This window comes from Callithrix jacchus, chromosome 3 (genome assembly GCF_049354715.1).
Source record: "Callithrix jacchus isolate 240 chromosome 3, calJac240_pri, whole genome shotgun sequence".
Classification (NCBI taxonomy): domain Eukaryota; kingdom Metazoa; phylum Chordata; class Mammalia; order Primates; family Cebidae; genus Callithrix; species Callithrix jacchus.
In genome coordinates, this window is record NC_133504.1 from 44,028,168 (window position 1) to 44,048,998 (window position 20,831).

The 20,831-nt window shown below is 40.8% G+C and overlaps 1 protein-coding gene across 1 annotated transcript in view; it reads left to right on the forward strand.

The window, feature by feature from the left end:
• The window catches only part of TMEM154 (transmembrane protein 154), a 59,003-nt gene that overhangs the window by 15,772 nt on the left and 22,400 nt on the right, over nt 1–20,831 (forward strand). Inside the window, exons 2-3 of the mRNA XM_002745396.6 lie at nt 15,267–15,533; nt 15,620–15,658. Coding sequence (XP_002745442.3) covers nt 15,267–15,533; nt 15,620–15,658 — 306 coding nt within the window. The remainder of the gene's footprint in view (nt 1–15,266; nt 15,534–15,619; nt 15,659–20,831) is intronic.

Genomic DNA, 20,831 nt, shown 5'->3' on the forward strand with positions numbered 1-20,831 from the left:
ATCAGGCTCTTCACTGTATCCTGAGGTTCAGGAGAAAATGAAAAGGAGTCAGACTTCTGGGTTTGATTTCTTGATCATCCTGAAATTCATACATGTCAGTTACTCCACAAAGCAGGGAAGAGTTTGAAGGCTTGATATCTGACATGTTTTCTTTCATTTCGCCATCTGAACTATAAAATTGTTTAAATAATTTGTGCATGGAATTCACATAATTGACATATGAAAGAATATGGGGCATCTGTTTGTGGTCCAACACACTTCATAACAACCTGAGATTAGTAGCACTCTCTTGTCATCGTTTTATTTCACATTGTATTATCAGTCTGACAGTCTTTCCATCAATTTATAATACTTTCTTCTTCTAACTTTAAAAGTTATAGCTTGGTTGCATTTTTTTTACATATCTTAGTGTTTATTAAGATTTTTTAAAAAAATTTTACTTTAAGTTCCAGGATATATGTGCAGAGTGTGCAGGTTTGTTACATAGGTATACATGTGCCATGGTGGTTTGCCACACCTATCAACCTGCCATATAGGTTTTAAGCCCCACATGCAGTAAGTATTTGTCCTAATGCTCTCCCTCCCCTTGCATCCCACCCCCCAACAGGCCCCAGTGTGTATTGTTCCTCTCTTTGTGTGCATGTGTTCTCATTGTCCAACTCCCACTTATGAGTGAGAACGTGCAGTGTTTGGTTTTCTGTTCCTGTGTTAGTTTGCTAAGTTGATGGCTTCCAGCTTCATGTCCCTGCACAGGCCATGATCTCATTCTTGCTTATGATTGCATAGTATTCCATGGTGTATATGTACCACATTTTTTTAATCCATTCTGTTATTGGTGGGCATTTGGGTTGGTTCCATGTCTTTGCTATTGTAAATAGTGCTGCAATAAACATATGTGTTGGTTGCACATTTGTTTCACTTTCAGAAAAAGAGAAGTTAGCTAGTTTGCTTCCCTGAGAAGCTGAGTCATTTCCATTTAGTGATGATCCCTGGGCAGGGATAAAGGGGACACTGTGCTGCACCACTGTTAGGGCTGCCAGGACTTACCTCAAACATTTCTTCCCATTTACAAGGATTTCTCCATCCATCCTCATCAGATGTGTGAAAGATGAGTCCCAGATGTGTCTGCATGAATATGAATATTGTCAATAAGTGTGTGTAAATGACTCTGTACACCGTGCAGTTTATTATCTCGTGATCTTAAGATTTGGGGATTAACAATAAACTGAAGTATTGCAGCTTAGTTTCATCATCCACATGACTGACCACTTCCATTATCTCTTTTTTATTTTCTTTTCTTTTTGTGAGATGGAGTTTTGCTCTTGTTGCCCAGGCTGGAGTGCAATGGCATGATCTCAACTCACCACAACCTCCACCTCTCAGGTTCAAGCAATTCTCCTGCCTCCCGAGTAGCTGAGATTACAGGCTTGTGCCACCATACCTGGCTAATTTTGTATTTTTTAGTAAAGATGGGGTTTCTCCATGTTGGTCAGGCTGGTCTCGAACTCCTGACCTCTGATGATTTGTCCGCCTCGACCTCCCAAAGTGCTGGGATTACAGGCATGAGCCACCACACTCGGCCCCTTATCTCTTTAAAATACTACATTATCTGAGCAGAGAGAAAGAGAAATGGTGAAATGGAGGGAAACCTCCTGGGAGAGTTTGTATTGGAGGTCACTTGAGATGACTGTGACTTGACCACCTAGCAGGGAGGGCTTCTGCCAGATCTGCATCTTCTGAGGCCACCAGCCTCAGCCCTTGCACCCAGGGATCTGGCAGGTGAGCCACACAAGACAGACCTTTACACAGCTTTCCGCTTCTAACTTGTCTTCCTTATTTCTTCTCCTCTTCTATTCTTTTGCTTGTTAATGCCTCTCTCTCTGCCCTCTCACCCTATGTCCCATCTCTGTCTTCTGCAGCTTTGCTAGTTTTACCTCCAGCCCCACCTCTTTTACCCTGAAATATGCTGGAATTTAGATAAGGAAGTGAAACAGCAGTAACATGAGGAAGTTATCCAGGCAGATTAACCTTCTGTGGAATAGCAGAGAATCAAAGAACAGAGACGGGGGAAAGAGAATGGGTGATGGATAAAGAAAATAACAAAGACACAAATACCTGGCCTGCGTGTGGTACTTTATGGCTCCTAAAGCATTTTCACAGTTATTATTTCATTTACTTACTTTTTCTTTTTTTTTTTTTTTGAGACTAAGCCTCGCTCTGTCGCCCAGGCTGTATTGCAGTGGCATGATCTTGGCTCACTGCAACCTCCACCTCCCAGGTTCAAGTGATTCTCCTGCCTCAGCCTCCCAAGTAGCTGGGACTACAGGCATGCACCACCATGCCCGGCTTATTTTTGTACTTTTAGTAGCGACGGGGTTTCACATGTTGGCTAAGATGGTCTTGATCTCCTGACCTCACGATCTACCCACGTTAGCCTCTCAAAGTGCTGGGATTACAGGTGTGAACCACCATGCCTGGCCCTATTTAATCTACTTTCATTCAAACACTGTGGGCTAGGCAGAGCAGAAGGCCTATATTTTTGGCTTTTAGGAAATGCAGGATTAGAGGGGGAAGGAATTCCTCCCAGGCAACGTGGCTGCAGAGAGCAGCAGCCAGTCTCAAGCCCAGCTCTTCTGAATTCAAATCCAGTCTTCCTTCCACGATGCCATGGTTATATCCTTGGAGTCCTGGAATGCAGCAAGGGAAGTACCCCTGTATGTTCTGCAGGGTTCAGACATTTCCCGAAAGAGAGTTCTGCCTTCCTCCACAGTGGCTGGACTACCAAGGCTGTAAAAGGTCACTTTTATCCAAGAAGCCCAGGATGCCTCCCACAGGAAATCTCCATGGACAATTATGGGCCTTAGTAAGTGTTCCTTTAAAAAGGCTGTAGCCCCACAAGGGGTGTGTGAGGCTCTACAGTGGGTTAACGGGGCCCCATGTCCACTGGATTAAGAGTGGCTGTTAGCCCATAGGCCATGGGAGGGACACCTGTCATGCTTTGGGGGAAAATTCCTTGAGCTGCCCTCAGGTTTTATACTTTCGTGACCCGTGGCGCCTCCTCTGGTTTCCACCTTTTCTTGTACACTTCTGATTTTCTTAACTCTCACCCTTGTCACCTTGGCAACACACTCCTGGCTGCTGACCTGATTCCATGGCCCATCCTGGTTTGCCAGCTCCCCTTTTGATGACATTTGATTCCTCCTTGCACAAACTCTTCGAGCCAATCCCCAGTGTTTTCACCTTTCCTCCCTTCGACATCCCAGACTCCCTGCACACCCAGTTCTTCCCTCAGTTTCTTGCCAATTCTCATTGTGTGAAAGCTGGAGGGTTGTCCTGGGGAATTTTTTTTTTTTTTTTGAGATGGAGTCTCACTCTGTTGTCCAGGCTGGAGTGCAGTGGCACAATCTCGTCTCACTGCAACCTCTGCCTCCTGGATTCAAGCGATTCTCCTGCCTCAGCCTCCTGAGTAGCTGGGATTATAGGCACACACCACCACATCCAGCTAATTTTTATATTTTTAGCCAAAACAAGGTTTCACCATATTGGTCAGGCTGGTCTTGAACTCCTGATCTCATGATCTGCCCACCTCGGCCTCCCAAAGTGCTGGGATTACAGGCATGAGCCACTGCGCCTAGCTGGAGAATTTTTAAGATCAGACAACAGTTGTTTGATGCTGTCTGCTCTTACCCTGCACCTAACACCCTCTCATGCTCTCCCCATTTTTAGATACACTGTAGAATGTGCTTGCCTGTGTGAAGGATGAACAGAATATAAATCTCTATCAATGGGAATAGATTATAATGCGCTCAAATAATGGGGGAAAATGCTCTCTATAGTGGAATAATCTTCAAGATAAAATCTTAAGTGAAAAAAGCAAGGGGCAGAAAGCATATAAATTGTGCTACCATTTGTGTTAAAAAAGGAAACAGGAAACAATACTTATGCTTGCATATGCATAGAGTTTCTCTCAAAGCAACAGAAACCGTGGTTCCTTCTGGGGAAGGAAACCGAGTAACTGGGGGAGGAAAGGGTGGCAGTGAAACATCTTTTCTGAGCCTAGCACCCTGTGTGGATCACATATTCAAACCCTTTACCTAAAAACGAGGCAGACACTTTGGAATCAACAGAGACGTGGAAATAGACGGGACCTTGGGGATCACTCCTTAGTTGTACTGATCGAAGCATCAGGTCGTTAAGGGAAAAGTAATTTGTCCGAATTCTACAAGTACGAAGTGGCAGAGCTATGATCAGATTTATTTGTCACCTATGCTTGAGGAAATGCACCTTCAAAACCCTCCATATCAGTAGAAATTAACAATATAAATGACAGGATTGCACCCCAGGGCAAGACATTCTAAATTCAGTTTCTTCATCTGTAAAATGTTGACAATAAAGTTGTGAAGATGGAGTTAGATAGCACATGTTTATCCTAGTACTTAGCGCACACTAAACATTCAAGAAATGCCAGTTACCGTTATTTTTTATTTTGAAGCTTTCACAGAGTTGAGGAGAGAGAGAGAGAGAGAGAGAGCGAGAAACAATCCCTTGATTCTCATTTATTTAAATAGCCACTAGAAGTTCTAAGAGAGCAAATGATGCATAATGCACAAAACATACGTAAGGGCATGTGTGAGGGGGATACTGCGGAGAGAACTTACAGCCTCTTTAACGCCACGGTTCCACCAAGGGCCACCATGAGCATCATTGTCTCATGCTGAAAAGTAAATATACACAGCCCAGGACCATCTCATATGCTTCTTTCTGTTTTTCTTTTATTCCTGATTGTCAAGATGCTCCCATTATTCTTGTTAGCTTGTTTTGGGTTTTTGTTGTTGTTGTTTTTCCTATTTTCTCTTCACCCAGGGCCACAGATCAAATGGTGACTAAGAGTGCAAAGTGTTCTGGGGACTTCACTGACCTTCCTCAGAGAGGCACTGAAAAGACCCTGTGCTTCTGGGCAGCTTCACAGGCAGCACATCTGAGCTGAGGAGCCTTAGCAAGAGCCTCAGTAAAGCCAAGGTTTCTGGACACCCTTCCTCTCTCCCACCTTGTGCCAGAAAGCCACGTCCTAGCATAGGTGATGTGGAGGAACGGGAGCAGGAGATTCCCTCTTACTCACCACTTAATGGCCAAACTCTGATCTCATTACATTCCTCCCCGAGGGAAGGAAAACATAGTGTGGGGCTATAAGCTCTGGTTCTGCCGTCAGCCCCCCTGGTTTCAAGTCTTCACCCCTCCATGTGAGCTCTGTGATCTTGGGCAAGTGGTATAACCTCTTTACCTTAGTGTCTATCTGAAAAAATGGTGAGGACAAAATGAGATAATGGACAAAAGACAGAGCACAGAGACTGGTTCTTGGTAAATTCTCAAAAAAAGATGCTGAAATAGTAGGGCAGCTGCAGTATTCATAGAAGTAACCAAAAGAAGTAAAGTGAGGGAGGGCACATCTGGATACCAAGGAAGGTTCATTGACCTTTAGGGACAAGGATTATTACCACCAGCTGCACCAGCCACCAACCATATGTGCTGTTCCACACCCCACACCCAGCCTTATCATACCCATGCATACCAGTCTTCACTGGCCTAGGTTACCAATGAAAGATGCTATTTGATCTGGCTGCAGTAGTTCTGAAAGCAGGATCACTTTAATGAGGACGTTTTCTGGAAGACAAATGTCCTTTACCAGTCCAGTGTGATACATGATATATCAAAGGCTTACCATAGATATAAACACATTACTGACTTACCCAATTTAAAGACTTACACAGTAGTCCCCCCTTATCCACAGTTCTGTTTTTTGTGGCTTTAGTTACCATGGTCAACTGTGGCCAAAAACAGTACAGTACAATACGATATTTGGAGAAAGAGAGAGAGATCACACGCACATACTTTTATTATAATATACTGTTGAATTGTTATATTTTATTACTATTGTTGTTCATCACTTACTGTGCCCAATTTATAAATTAAACTTTATCATAGGAATGTATAGAAAAAACACAGTGTATATGAGTTTCAGTACTGCCAATAATTTCAGGCATCTTCTGGGGGGCCTGAAATATGTTCCCCTTGGATAATGGGGTCCTACTATAAATGCAGGACAAAGCCACTTAACTCAGAAGGCAGAGATCAATAAGCGATATCTTTTTATTGATACATAATATTTTACATACTTATAGGGCACATGTGATATTTTTTGTTACATGGATTGAATCTATAATGATCAAGTCAGTGTATTTGGGGTGTCCCTCACTTTGAGTATTTATCATTTCTATGTGTTGAGAACATTTCAGGTCCTGTCTTCTAGCTGCTTTGAAATATAAAATATATTACTGTTAACTATAGTCATCCTACTCTACTGTTGAACATTAGAACTTATATTGTCTATCTAACTGTATGTTTCTACACATTAACCAACCTCTCTTCTTCCCCCACTCTCACCCACTCACCCTTCTGAGCCTCTGGTAGTATTTATCATTCTACTCTCTACCTTCAAAAGATCAACTTTTTTAGCTCCCACACATGAGCAAGAACATAAGATATTTGTGTTTCTGTGCCTCTCTTACTTTACTTAACATAAGGACTTTCAGCTCCATCTATGTAGTGGCACAAAACGTGATTTCATTCTTTTTTTATGTCTGACTAGTATTCCATTGTGTATATACCACATTTTCTTCATCCTCTTGTCCATTGATAGATACTTCAGTTGATTTCATATCTTGGCTACTGTGACTAGTGCTGCAATTAACATGAAAGTGCAGGTTTTCCTTTGATAGATTGATTTGTTTTCCTTTGTATAAATACCCAGTAGTGAGATTGCTGGGTTGTATGGTAGTTCTATTGTTAGTTTTTTGAGAAATTGCCATACTGTTTTGCATAGTGGCCGTACTAATATACATTCCCAACAACAGTGTATAAGAGTTCCCTTATCTCTGCATTCTTGCTAGCATCTATTGCTTTTGCCTTTTCAACAATAACCTTTTTATTTATTTATTTATTTTTGAGATGGACTCTTGCTCTGTAATCCAGGCTGGAGTGCAGTGGTGTGATCTTGTTTCACTGCAACCTCCACCTCCTGGGTTGAAGTGATCCTCCTGCCTCAGCCTCCCAAGTATCTGGGACTACAGATGTGTGCCACCATGCCCAGCTAATTTTTGTATTTTTAGTAGAGCTAAAAATTTTGTATTTTTTAGCTGGCCAGGCTGGTCTCCACTCCTGGCCTCATGTGATCCTCCTGCCTTGACCTCCAAAAGTCCTAAGATTATAGGTGTGAGCCTCTGTGCCCACTAATAACCATTCAAACTGGAGTAAGACAATATCTCATTGTAGTGTTGATTGGTTTTGTTTGTTTTTAGTCTCTACTTCATTTAGTTCTGCTCTGATCTTTATTATTTCTTTCCTTCTACTAATTTTGAGTTTGGTTTGCTCTTACTTTTTTGTTCCTTGAGATGCATCACTAGATTGTCTATTTAAAATTTTTCTCCTTCTTTGATGTAGGTATTTATTACTATAAACTTCCCTCTTAGCACTGCTTTTGCTGTATCCCAAAGGTTTTTGTATGGTGTGTTTTCATTTTTATTTGTTTTAAGCCTTTTAAAAATTTCCTCTTTAATTTCTTGACTCAGTGGTCATTCAGGAGCATGTTGTTTAATTTCTATGTATTTATACAGTGTCCAAAGTTCCTCTTGTTATTGACTTGCAGTTTCATCCCATTGTGATCTGAGAAGATATTTGATATGCTTTTAATTTTGTGTTGAGTTTGTTTTGTGTTCTAACATTGTTTATCCTAAACAATGTTCCATGTGTTGATAAGAAGAATGTATATTCTGGCACTGTTTGATGAAATGTTCTATAAATGTTCTTTTAGGTCCATTTGGTCTAAAGTGCCATTTAAATCCAATGTTTCTTTGTTACTTTTTTTTTTTTTTAAATCTAAATGATCTTTCTAATGATGAGAGTAGGTGTTCAATTTCTCAACAACTATTGTATTATCTAGGCAAAACCATTCAGGACATAGGTGTAGACAAGGACTTCATGACCAAAACACCAAAAGCATTGGCAACTAAAGCCAAAATAGACAAATGGGACCTAATCAAACTCCACAGCTTCTGCACGGCAAAAGAAATAGTCATTAGAGTGAATCGGCAACCAACAGAATGGGAAAAAATTTTTGCAGTTTACCCATCTGACAAAGGGCTGATATCCAGAATTTACAAAGAACTCAAACAGATTTACAAGAAAAAAACAAACAAGCCCATTCAAAAGTGGGCAAAGGATATGAACAGACACTTTACAAAAGAAGACATACATGAGGCCAACAAACATATGAAAAAATGCTCATCATCACTGGTCATTAGAGAAATGCAAATCAAAACTACATTGAGATACCATCTCACGCCAGTTAGAATGGCAATCATTAAAAAATGTGGAGACAACAGATGCTGGAGAGGATGTGGAGAAATAGGAACACTTTTACACTGCTGGTAGGAGTGTAAATTAGTTCAACCACTGTGGAAGACAGTGTGGTGATTCCTCAAGGACGTAGAAATAGAAATTCCATTTGACCCAGCAATCCCATTACTGGGTATATATCCAAAGGACTATAAAATGTTCTACTATAAGGACACATGCACACAAATGTTCATTGCAACACAGTTTTCAATAGCAAAGACCTGGAATCAACCCAAATGTCCATCGATGATAGACTGGACAGGGAAAATGTGGCACATGTACACCATGGAATATTATGCAGCCATCAAAAACGATGAGTTCGTGTCCTTTGTAGGGACATGAATGAATCTGGAGAACATCATTCTCAGCAAACTGACACAAGAACAGAAAATGAAATACCTCATGTTCTCACTCATAGGCGGGTGTTGAACAATGAGAACACATGGACACACGGAGGGAAGCACTACACACTGGGGTCTGTTGCGGGGAATAAGGGAGGGTCAGTGGGGGGTGGGGAGTTGGGGAGAGATAGCATGGGGAGAAATGCAAGATATAGGTGAAGGGGAGGAAGGCAGCAAATCACACTGCCACGTGTGTACCTATGCAACTATCTTTCATGTTCTTCACATGTACCCCAAAACCTAAAATGCAATTTAAAAAAAACCTAAATATATAAATATATAAATAATATTTATTTATTATTAATAAATTTATTGATTATTACATAAATTTTATTTAATTAATTGTATTATATTTAATTATAATTATTTATTATTTTCTATTGTTAATAAATAAAATAGTGTTTATAAATAAATTTATTCTTTATAAATAAATAATCTAATGTTTATTATTTATTTATAAATAATAAATCTAAAATTATATAGATTTAATAATATTTGCTTTATATATCTGGGTGCTCCCAGTGTTGGTTGCATATATGTTTATAATTGCTATATTCTCTTGCTCAATGTATCTCTTTATTATTATATAATGACCTTTTTGTCTTTTTCTTCTGTTTTTGACTTGAAGTCTGTTTATTTGATATAAGTATAGCTACTCGTGCTTGCTTTTGGTTTCTGTTTTTATGGAATATCTCTTCCAATTTCTTTACTTTCAGTCTATGTGTATCTTTAGAGGTGAGATGAGTTTTTTGTAGGCAGCATATAGTTGTGTTGTGTCTGTGCGTTTTTTAAATCCATTCAGCCAGTCTGTATCTTTTAAGTGGACAGTTTAATTCATTGACAGTTAAGGTTATTATTTATATATGAGGGCTTCTTCCTCTCATTTTATTAATTGATTTCTGGTTGTTTTGTCTATCCATTGTTCCTTTCTGTCTTATTTGCCATCATTATTGTTTTGTGGTTTTCTGTAGTGGTAACATTTAAATCTTTTCTGTGTGTTTGTTTTTGCTCTACCAGTGGGTTTTGTATTTTCATGTGTTTCATGATGATAGATATTGTTCTTAGGCTTCTCAGTGGACTCCCTTAAACATTTCTTTTAGGGCCAGTCTAGTAATGAATGCCCTCAACTTTTGCATGTCTGGGAAAGACTTTGTTTTTCCTTTGTTTTTGAAGGATAAGTTTGCTGGGTATATAGTCCTTGGTTGACAGGGTTTTTGCTGTTTTGTTTTGTTTTCTTTCAGCCCTTTGAATATATCATCCCATTCTCTCCTGGCCTGTAAGATTTATTCTGAGAAAGTAACTGTTAGTCTGATAGGGGTTCCTTTATAGGTGACTAGATGCTTTTCTCTTGCTGATTTTAGATTCTTTTTTGTCTTTGATGATTGACAGTTTGACTATAATGTGCTGTGGAGAAGTCCTTTGTTGAATTGTATCTATTTGGATAATTCTGAGCTTCCTGTATCTGGATGTCTAAATCTCTTGCTAGACTTGGGATGTTTTCATCTATTCTATCATTAAATAGGCTTTCTTTTTCTTTATTTTTTTTTTTAAGGCAGGATCTGGCTCTGTTGCCAAGGCTGAAGTGCAGTGGCATGATCTCAGCTCACTGCAACCTCTGCCTCCAGGGCTTAGACAATCCTCCTGCCTCAGCCTCCTGAGTAGCTGGGATTACAGAAGCATGCCACCATGCCCAGCTAGTTTTTGTATTTTTAGTAGAGATGGGGTTTTGCCATGTTGCCCAGGCTCGTCTTGAACTAATGAGCTCAAGCAATCTGCCTGCCTCAGCCTCCCAAAGTGCTGGAATTACAGGCATGAGCCACTGCGCCTGGCCTTGTTTCATTAAATAGGTTTTCTAACACTGATTTTCTCTTTGCCTTCTGCTTTATGGTATCACATATGTCACATAGGCTTTGTGCATTCTTTTTTATTTATTTCTATCTGACTAGGTTATTCCCAAAGACCTGTCTTAAAATTCTGAGATTTTTTTCCTTCTGCTTGATCTAGTCTATTGTTGAAGCCTTCAAATACATTTTATTTTATTTGATTAATTCTTCAGGTCCAGATTTTGTTTGGTTCTTTTTTATTATCTCTATGTCTTTGGTGAATTTCTCTCATTCATATCCTGAATTGTTTTCTAATTCTGGGTATTGTTTTTCTGTGTCCTCTCATATCTCATTGAACTTCTTTAGAATAAACAATTTGAATTCTTTTTCTGGAATTTCATAAATATCTTTTTGATTGAAATCTGCTGCTGGAGAATTATTATGTTCCTTTGCAGGCATGATATTTTTCTGCTTTTCCATGTTTCTTGTGTCCTTATGTTGATATCTGTATATCAGGTATAACAGTTGCTTCTTTCAATTTTTTGGTTTTACTTTCATAGGGGAGAACTTTTTCCTCCCCTATGAGAGCAAGGTGTATCTATGATGTTGGTTATGTAGGGTGCTTTGGCTTTGATTCTGGGTATGTACATTAATGTAGTCTCCATATGATTTCTTCTGCTGGAACCAGTGTCAGTAGTATCTGTGGCTTCCCCAGCAGCTTAGGATGTGGTTGTTAGTGGAGGCTGTGGTGAAGTTTTCCTGGGGACTGGATATCAGGTGGGCCAGTCTTCAGGCCCCAGTGGTGACAGAGGTGGGCTGGACATATCTGTCCTTGGTCCCAAGGTAGCATACACTGGCACTCGTGTTAATGTGTCCAGGCAGCCTGTTTCTTGGGTCTCCAGGTGCCTTGCTTAGGTGCTAGGAATGGTAGTGGCTAACCAGGTAGGTAGGCAGATTCTTAGGCCCCTAAGCAGCAGATAGAGCATGGGTATTGGCACTCTCAGCGGCAGGACCACACTCTGGTCCCAAGCAGCCTGTGCTGGTGTTGGTAGTGGTTGCAATGGACTGCGCAGGCCAGTCCCCAGGCCTGTAGGTGGTACATGAGGGTGAATGCCAACTATGATAGTAGCAGCAGAGTGGGTAGGCCCAACCTCAGGCCCCTGGGAGGAATACCGTGGTGCCAGTGGTGATGGACTGGGCTGAGTAATCACCAGGCCCCAAATGACATGCTCAATTACTGGACTGGGAGAGAGCTGGCCTGTGCAGACCTGTTCTTCAACTCTCTGGTGGTACATGCAGTATTTGGCTGTGTTAGGCAGAAGTGAAGCAATCCCCAGGCTACTGATAGAAAGCTCAGGTGGAGGCAGCAGTGTAGTCACTGCAGAGGATGGTATTGCTTTTGGTGGGAGCAACCAAAGGCAGCCAGCTGGCGCAGGGACATGTTTTGCTCATGCTTTGGCCCTAGCAGCAGCAGTTTATAACAGCAATAGCTGCAGACAGTGGAGTTTGTCCTTGAGAAACATAAACATGTGTGAGTGCCTCTCTGCGGACTGGGGGTGGGGAGGAGTGCTGCCAGTGGCTCCAACCTTGGCCCTGGCAGCAGCAGCCAGCAGCAGTGCTGCCTGCACACAAGGTGTGTCAAAGGGGCTCCAGAGACATGGCGATGCAGGGGCTGTTGGGCCCTAGGACAAGATACAGTCTAGTGGGGGCTGAGCCCTCAAAGTAGCACTATGCTGTAGCTATAGGGCTCAGGGTGTGTGGGACTCAGCACAAGGTCCTCTCTGGAGCAGTGCCATTACACAGTCTACAGGCAGCCCTCAATGTTAGTCTCAGGGCCTGTGAGGGTTGGGGGTTCTCCCATGAACAGGCTGCAGGAGTCTGCAGTGGAAATATGGACCAATTATCCTTTCCCCACATTGGGGAGCCTTTCCAGGCTCCCAGTCAGTCTCAGCCAAAAAGTGTGCCTCGTTTCCCTCTCCTTCCTTGCTGTAATGTTTTCTGTCACTACTCGGTTGAATTCCAGTGTTCTCTCTTAAATGATCAATTCCAAATGTAGCTTATCTGGTCACTATTTTTGTTCTTTTTTTTGTGGAAGGGATGAGTGCCAGATGCATCTACTCATCCATCTTGAAGCCCCTCCTCTCTTCAAAAATTGGTAGTTTTTTTCAATCCCGCTGCTGGCATATATGTGTAAGAAACACCAGTGACTTTACTCTGCAGTTTGTAATTGATTCTGATGGCTTGGGGTGGTATTTACTAAAGGGATTATCAAAAGAATTCTCTGCTGTGGGAGACTGAAGTATTTATTCATGTAATCAACACAACTAGATTCTTACTCTCTTAGCTCAGATGCCGTAGCAAAATAATAGAAACTGTGAGGCTTAAACACCAGACATTTATTTCTCACAGTTCTGGAGGCTGGGAAGTTCAAGATCAAGGTGCTGAGAGACTCAGTATTTGGTGAGAACTCTCTTCCTGTGGTCACTACCTTCTTTCCGTATCCACACATGGCAAGGAGACAGAACTCGGGTTTCTTGATCTTCTTATAGGAGCAATAATCCCATCATAGGGGCCCCAATCTCATGATCTCATCTAAACCTAAGGACCTCTCAAAGCCCTCACCTCTTAGCCCTAATCCATCACATTGAGGATTAGGGCTTCAGTATGTGAATTTGAGGGGAATCAAACATTTGATTCATAGCAGTGACCAAACATTTTTATTGTTTCAACCAAAATTAGAGGACTCTGTTGTCATGGGATTATGGCAATATTGTCATGGGATTATAAAGATAGATGAACTATTGAATTGGCTCTGCAATGTCCAGGTCCATCATTCTATGCAGTGATTTCCTAACCTATACTGCAGAGTGTGTTTTAAAGTGGCTGACTTCTCTATTTACATAGCTCCTTTCACCTTAGAAGAACTTTCTTGTAAATTATCTCATTTGATAAATTTTCTGTAGCATACACTTACAAGGTATTTTCCTCACTTGGCCCCTCTGAAAGGTAGGCAGCATTATATGATATTAGGAAAAAGACCTTCAGCTCACCTTACCATGACTACTACTTAGACAGGTAAGGAAAGGTTTTTCAAACAGTCATCAAGTCAGTATCCTTTCCCATCCTGATGGTTTTTCTTTTCCTTTTCTTTTTTTTTTGTCAGAGTTTTGCTCTGGTTGCCTAGGCTGATATGCAATGGTGCGATCTTGGCTCACTGCAACCTATGCTTCCTGGGTTCAAGCAGTTCTCTTGCCTCAGCCTCCCAAGTAGCTGGGATTACAGGCATGCACCACCATGCCTGGCTAACTTTTGTATTTTTAGTAAAGAAAGGGTTTCACCATGTTGGTAAGGCTGACCTTAAACTCCTCAAACTACCTCAAACTCCTGATCTCAGGTGATCTGCCCTCCTCAGCCTCCTAAAGCATTGAGATTACAGGCCTGAGCCATTACACCCAGCCAGGATGGTTTTTCAATATAATATACTCTGAGGTTCAAATAGAATAGAGTTGCTTACAGTTTGACCTTAGAGAAAGCTCTACAGATGTATGTAATAAGTTTAAATATTGGTGTCATTTCCTTAGTCCCTAAGGGAACTGCCCCTTGAGAATTTTACTTTACTGATGAGATATGCATCATATTTTTATTTAGAGTCCAGGAGGATTTCTGTCAGCTAATTTCAGAAGCAGATTCAGCTCTATGCAGAATGAGCTTGTATTGTGTAAGCTTATTTTGTATAACCTTATACTGTAATCTGAGCAATCAATTCATTTTCAAAGATTTATTTTCCATTAATAGGTAACCTTTTATTTAAATTATAGAACAGACAGGGCACAGTGGCTCACACCTGTAATCCCAGCACTTTTGAAGGCTGAGACAAGTGAATCACTTGAAGCCAGGAGTTTGAGACCAGCCTGGCCAACATGGTGAAACCCTGCCTCTACTAAAAATACAAAGATTAGCTTTATATGGTGGCACACACCTGTAATCCCAGCTACTCTGTAGGCTGAGGCATGAGAATTGCTTGAACCTGGGAGGTGGAGGTTGCAGTGAGCTGAGATGGTGCCACTGCACTCCAGCCTGGGCAATGGAACAAGACTCCATCTCAAAAAAAAAAAAAAAAAAAAAAAATTAGGACACAGACTGCATTTCTTTACATCTAAAAGTGCTTTATGGCATGTATTTAATTTTTAGTAAATATGAATTCAAATGTATTCAGACATTTTATTAAAATATTATCATACCCTATAGGAGATGTCCTGGAATATCACATGACTTAGCTTGGAAAATCACCCTTAATGTGAGGAAGCTTCCTAATGCCCTTTGCTTAGGTGTGTCTAAAATGTCTGGTCAATGCAAAACTGCCTACCTTCGGGCAAGGTTTTTCTCTGAGCTCTGATTTCACGTTCAGTATACTCCCAGCTTGAGCTTCATTTATGTTAAATCAATGCTCTGTGTCACACTTAGCTTGGAGGCCAAGTATAGTGGATCAAGTTTATTACAGGTGTATCTAGGAATAATTTAAAAATTATTGACACTATAACATCCTAACTTTGTCTCCATGGTAATCTCAATTTTGTATCTGTTCCCATAGGTAATTATGAGGAATTAGAACTCTCAGGAGATACAGCTGAGGCATCAGAAATACCAAATGAAGAGACTGTTCTACATTTGGTCACATTTGCTGCAGTGACCCCCACAGAAACATTAACTGCAAATATAAATTCTACCGACATTGCCCCAAACGAAAATCAGTTAGAGTTTATACTAATGGTGTTGATCCCATTGATTTTATTGGTCTTCCTACTTTTATCCGTGGTATTCTTTGCAACATTCTATAAAAGGAAAAGAACTAAACAAGGTAAGTATTTGGTGTATTTGCATTTTCAAACAATTGCTTCATGTGTTAGCAATCAATAAAACAAAATATTCTTTGCTTTTATACAGAACCTTCTAGCCAAGGATCTCAGAGTGCTTTACAGACATGTGAGTATTATCCTAAAACCTGCTTACAGTTGGGGATGGGATTGGAGAAGGAGCTGAGATGTTTTAAAATTAAGCAACAAGAACTATGTGCAACAGTGAGTGATAAGCAATATATTTTAATGAAACTTTCCAGAAGTGAATACATGCATATTCCTTTCCTTAAAAAAAAGTTTTCAGCCTAAGTTGAATTTTAAAATACAGGCACACCTTGTTTCATTGTACTTTGTTTTATTGCACTTTACAGGTATTGCTTTTTTCTCTCTTTGAAAAATTGAGGTTTTGTGGTGACCCTTGCATTGAACCAGTCTATCAGTACCATTTTTTTCAACAGCAGGTGTTGACTTTGTGTCTCTGTGTTACATTTTGATAATTCCCACAATATTTCAAATGTTTTCAGTATTACTATGCCTCTTGTGGTGATCTGTGATCAGTGATCTTTGATGTTACTGTTGTAATTGTTTTGGGGTGCCCGAAACCACGCTCGTGGAAGACAGTGAACTTAATTGATAAACACTGTGTGTGTTCTGACTGCTTCACCAGCAGGCCATTCTCCCATCTCTCTCCCTGTCTTCAGGACTCTCTATTTCCTGATACAGAACAATTTTGAAATTAGGCCAATTCGTAAGCCTACAATGGCATCTAAGTGTTCAAATGAAAGGAAGAGTCACATATCTCTTACTTTAAGTGAAAAACTAGAAATGATCAAGCCTTGTGAGGAAGACAAGTGGAAAGCTGAGATAGGCTGAAAACTAGGCCTCTTGTGCCAAACATTAACCAAGCTGTAAATACAAATAAAAAGTCCTTGCAGGAAACTAAAAGCAAAGCTGTATAATTATTGATATGGAGAAAGTTTTAGTGGTCTGGGTAGAAGATCAAATCAGTCACAGCATTCCTTTAAGCCTAAGCCGAATCCAGAGCAAGGCCCTAATTCTCTAATTCTATGAAGGCTGGGAGAGTTGAGGAAGCTGCAAAGGAAAAATTGGAAGCTAGCAGTGGGTGGTTCATGAGGTTTAAGGAACAAAGCCATTTCTACAACCTAAAAGTACAAGATGAAGCAGCAAGCACTGACTGACGTAGAGTTGCGGCAAGTTGTCCAGAAGACCTAGTTCAAATCATTGATGAAGGTGGCTACACTCAACCACAGATATTCGATGTAGATGAAACAGCCCTCTATTAAAAGAAGATGCCATCTGGCTGGGCATGGTGACTGACGCCTGTAATTCCAGCAGTATGGGAGGCTGAGGTGGATCATTTGAGGTCAGGAGTTTGAGACCAGTCTGGCCAACATGGTGAAATCCTGTCTGTACTTAAAAAAAAAAAAGTGCCATCTAAGACTTTAAAAGCTCGAGAGGAGAAGTCACTGCCTGGTTCAAAGTTTCAAAAGATATGCTGACTCCCTTGTTAGAAGCTAATGCAGTTGGTGGCTTTAAGTTAAAACCAATTCTTATTTACCATTCTGAAAATCTGACACTCCTTAAGAATTATGCTAAATCTACTCTGCTTGTGCTCTGTAAGTGAAGCAACCAAGCCTGGATGTCAGCACATTTGTTTATAGCATAGATTACTGAATATTTTAAGCCCATTATTAAAACCTACTGCTCAAAATACAAGATTCCACTAAAAATATTACTGCTTATTGACAATGCACCTGGTCATTCAAGAGCCCTGATGGAGATGTACAAGAAGACTAATGTTTTCATGCCTGCTAACACAACATCCATTCTGCAGCCCATGGATGAAGAAGTCATTTTGAATGTTGAGTCTTATTGTTTAAGACATACGTGTTGTAAGGCTGTAGCTGCCATAGATGTTGAGTCCTCTGATAAATCTAGGAAGAAATCTTTTGGGAAGAATTCACCACTCTAGATGCCATTAGGAACATTTCCACTTCATAGGAGGAAGTCAAAATATCAGCATCAACGGGATTTTGGAAGAAGTTGATTCAAACCCCCATGGATGACTTTGAGGGGTTCAAGTCTTGAGTGGAGAGGTCACTGCAGATGTGATAGAAATAGCTAGAGAACTAGAATAAGAAATGAAGCCTGAAGATGTCATGGAATTGCTGCAATCTAATGATAAAACATTAAGTTTCTGAGAAATTGCTTCTTCTGAATGAACAAAAGAAAATGTTTTTTGAGATGTCTTCTACTCCTAGTGAAGATGCCATGAACACTGTTGAAATGAAAACAGAAGATTTAGAATATTCCATAAACTTAGTTGGTAGACAAGCAGCAGGATTTGTGAGAATCGTCTGAAATTGTAAAGAATTTTATTTTGGGTAAAATGCTATCAAACAGCATCATATGCTACAGAGAAATCTTCGTGAAAGAGAGTCAATCAACGTGACAAATTTCATTGTGATCGTACTATAAGACATTGCCACAGCCTTCCCAACCGTCAACAACCACCACCCTGATTAGTCAGCAGCCATCAACATCAAGTCAAGACCTGCCACCAGAAAAATAATTGTAACTCGCTGAAGGCTCAGACAATCATTAGCAATTTTAGCAATAAAGTATTTTAAATTAAGGTATGTACATTGTCTCTGTAGACACAATTTCATTGCACACTTTATAGACTACATTATAAGAAAAACACAACTTGTTTGTGTTTGGGAACCAAAAAATTAATGTGACTTGCTTTATTGCAATACTCACTTTGTTGCAGTGGTCGGGACATGAACCTGCATATTTCTGGGAGATGCTTTTCTATTGCTGCCATCTTTGTTCCTAATCCAGATGAGAGTCCTGTATAATTTTGGCCAATAAGTCAGTATAACATTACCCATCGCTGCGGAAAGGGAAAGGCCAATCAAGGAGTGGGTCGGATTAGGGTTAGGGATGGGAAAGCTAGAGGGCTTGGGGTGGTCACCACTGGAAGAGCATTCTTCTATCTATATTTCTGTCACAGATTTTATTTTCTCCCCTACCCCGTATTCTGATTTGATCTTGAAAAGTCCTGGAGGAAGCATTGTCCTTGTTCCCATTGAAGCTATGCTAACTTTTATAAGCAAATTCTCCAACCATCTAAAGATTGCTAACATCAATTTGAAAACCAATTAGATAGAAAATTCCCTCAGTCACAGACCCACTTTGAGAGTATTCAGTTCTGATTAAAGAAGCATCAGGTGCAAGGATTCAGGGTAGTTCTAGGTCCAAAGCAGACTTGGATACTTTTGACTTGTGCTAGTAAAACTCACTCTGATTAGATTTTTAAGTTGAAGCCTTTCTAGTCTTTCCAAAAAGTTACTCAAAGGATAGGAGCTTCTCCAATATGATACATAATCATATACATATACAGAACTCACTTTATGTCCCCCACACCCACTACAGGGCACCTCTGGCTTTGGGGCCGTGACCTTGTCCCACATGCCTCTCTCACTGTCCCTGTGCTAGAGTAATCTTTCATAGCCAGCAGATGAGGCCAATGCGAGCTGGGGAAGAAGCCCTGAAGAATATTTCCTTTCATGGCAGAGGCTGATATAATGGATTTCAAGGAAGTAGGAAATACACTAATATAATGGATTTCAAGGAAGTAGGAAATTTCAGGATTTCCTAATAACATGGTCATATGGAGGCTTCTTTCTAAGGTTTAAAAAAAAAAAAAAAAAGAGCTTTTTAATTTTTTTTTAATTCAGGAAAGTCATCATTTCCTTCCCCAAACATGGCCCCAATGCTGGTTTTGCCTAATGGAGTCAAGCGGGGAGGGGATGTTGGAGGTATCCACTCACATGGTGAGTCTCTTAGGCTCCAAGTCCAGAAGTTTATTTTTCATTGAATTTCTCTGCAAAAGTCTCATGATTCAAAAGCCATTGACAAGTGAGAGCCAGCCTCAACCTCAGACATGGCCCATGTGTCCTCCACTGTAACCACACTTGAAGTATTTGCTGTTCCCAGAGCATGGCTTGACTTTCAGGATACCTCCATACCTGGTTGATACTATTTCTTCTGTCTGGAATTTCCTTCTTGTCTGCTTGGCAAACTGCCAGCCCATTTTCCAGGGCCTAGGTCTGTTTTCATTTTATTTGAGAGACAGGGCCTGGCTCTGTCACCCAGGCTAGAATGCAGTGGCACAGTCATAGCTCACTGCAATGTCAATCTCCTGGGCTCAAGCAATCCTCCCACCTCAGCCTCCAGAGTAGCTAGTACTACAGGCCTCTGCCACCATGCCTGGGTAGTTTTTTTATATTTAAAAAAAATGTTTTGTAGAGACAGTCTTACTATATTTCTCAGGCAAGTCTCAAACTCCTGGGCTCAAGTGATCCACCCACCTCAGCCTCCCAAAGCACCGGGATTACAGATGTGAGCCACTGCACTCCCCTGCTAGGGCCCAGTTTTTAAGAAGACTTGAATAATCCCTCCCTAGGTAAAATAAATTACAACCTCTTCTGTGCTCTCAGAAAACCTTGTTCACACTGTTGTTCACAGCATTTACGTTTGTTGTAAGTTGGTGACTTGTCTGTCTCCCTCCCTCATTCCCTCCCTCCTCCCTCCCTCCTCCATTCCCTTCCCTTCTCCCTCCTTTCTCCTTCCCCTCCCCTCCCCTCCTCTCCCCTCCTCTCCCCTCCCTTCTCTTCCCTTCCCTTCCCTTCCTTTCCCTTCCCTCCTCCCTTCCCTTCCCTACCCTCCCCTCTCCTCCCCTCCCCTCCTCTCCCCTCCCCTTTCTTTCCTTTCCTTTCTTTTCTTTTCTCTTCTTTCTTCGTTTCCTTATTTTCTTTCTGGTTTATGTTGTTGTTAAGGCCCAAGAAAACCAAGAGCTTGTCTTATTTGTCTTGTGTGACAATGTGGCATTCAGGTCGAGAGTCCAGACTCACCACACACACTGCTTGGTTGGCTCGTACTTGCTGGCACTGTGACTCTCTGATTCAGTTTCCTCATTTGTAAAACTGGCAAATTCAATACCTACCTCATAGAGTTGTGAGAATTCAATGGTTTATATAAGCAAATCTCTTAGAAAAAAATCAGTACCTGGTATAAGTGCTAAGTGCTAGCTTATTATCTCCCTTCACCTAACTCAATGCCTAGCCCAACACACACTAGCTGCTTGTACATGTTTGTCGAATAAATGAGTTCATTAAAGAATGTCAGGATGGTTTTTAAAGAACATCTACTCTCAGGGGTAAAGTCAAATCTGTACAATATCCTTACTATGAATTGGCACATTGTTTTGACCT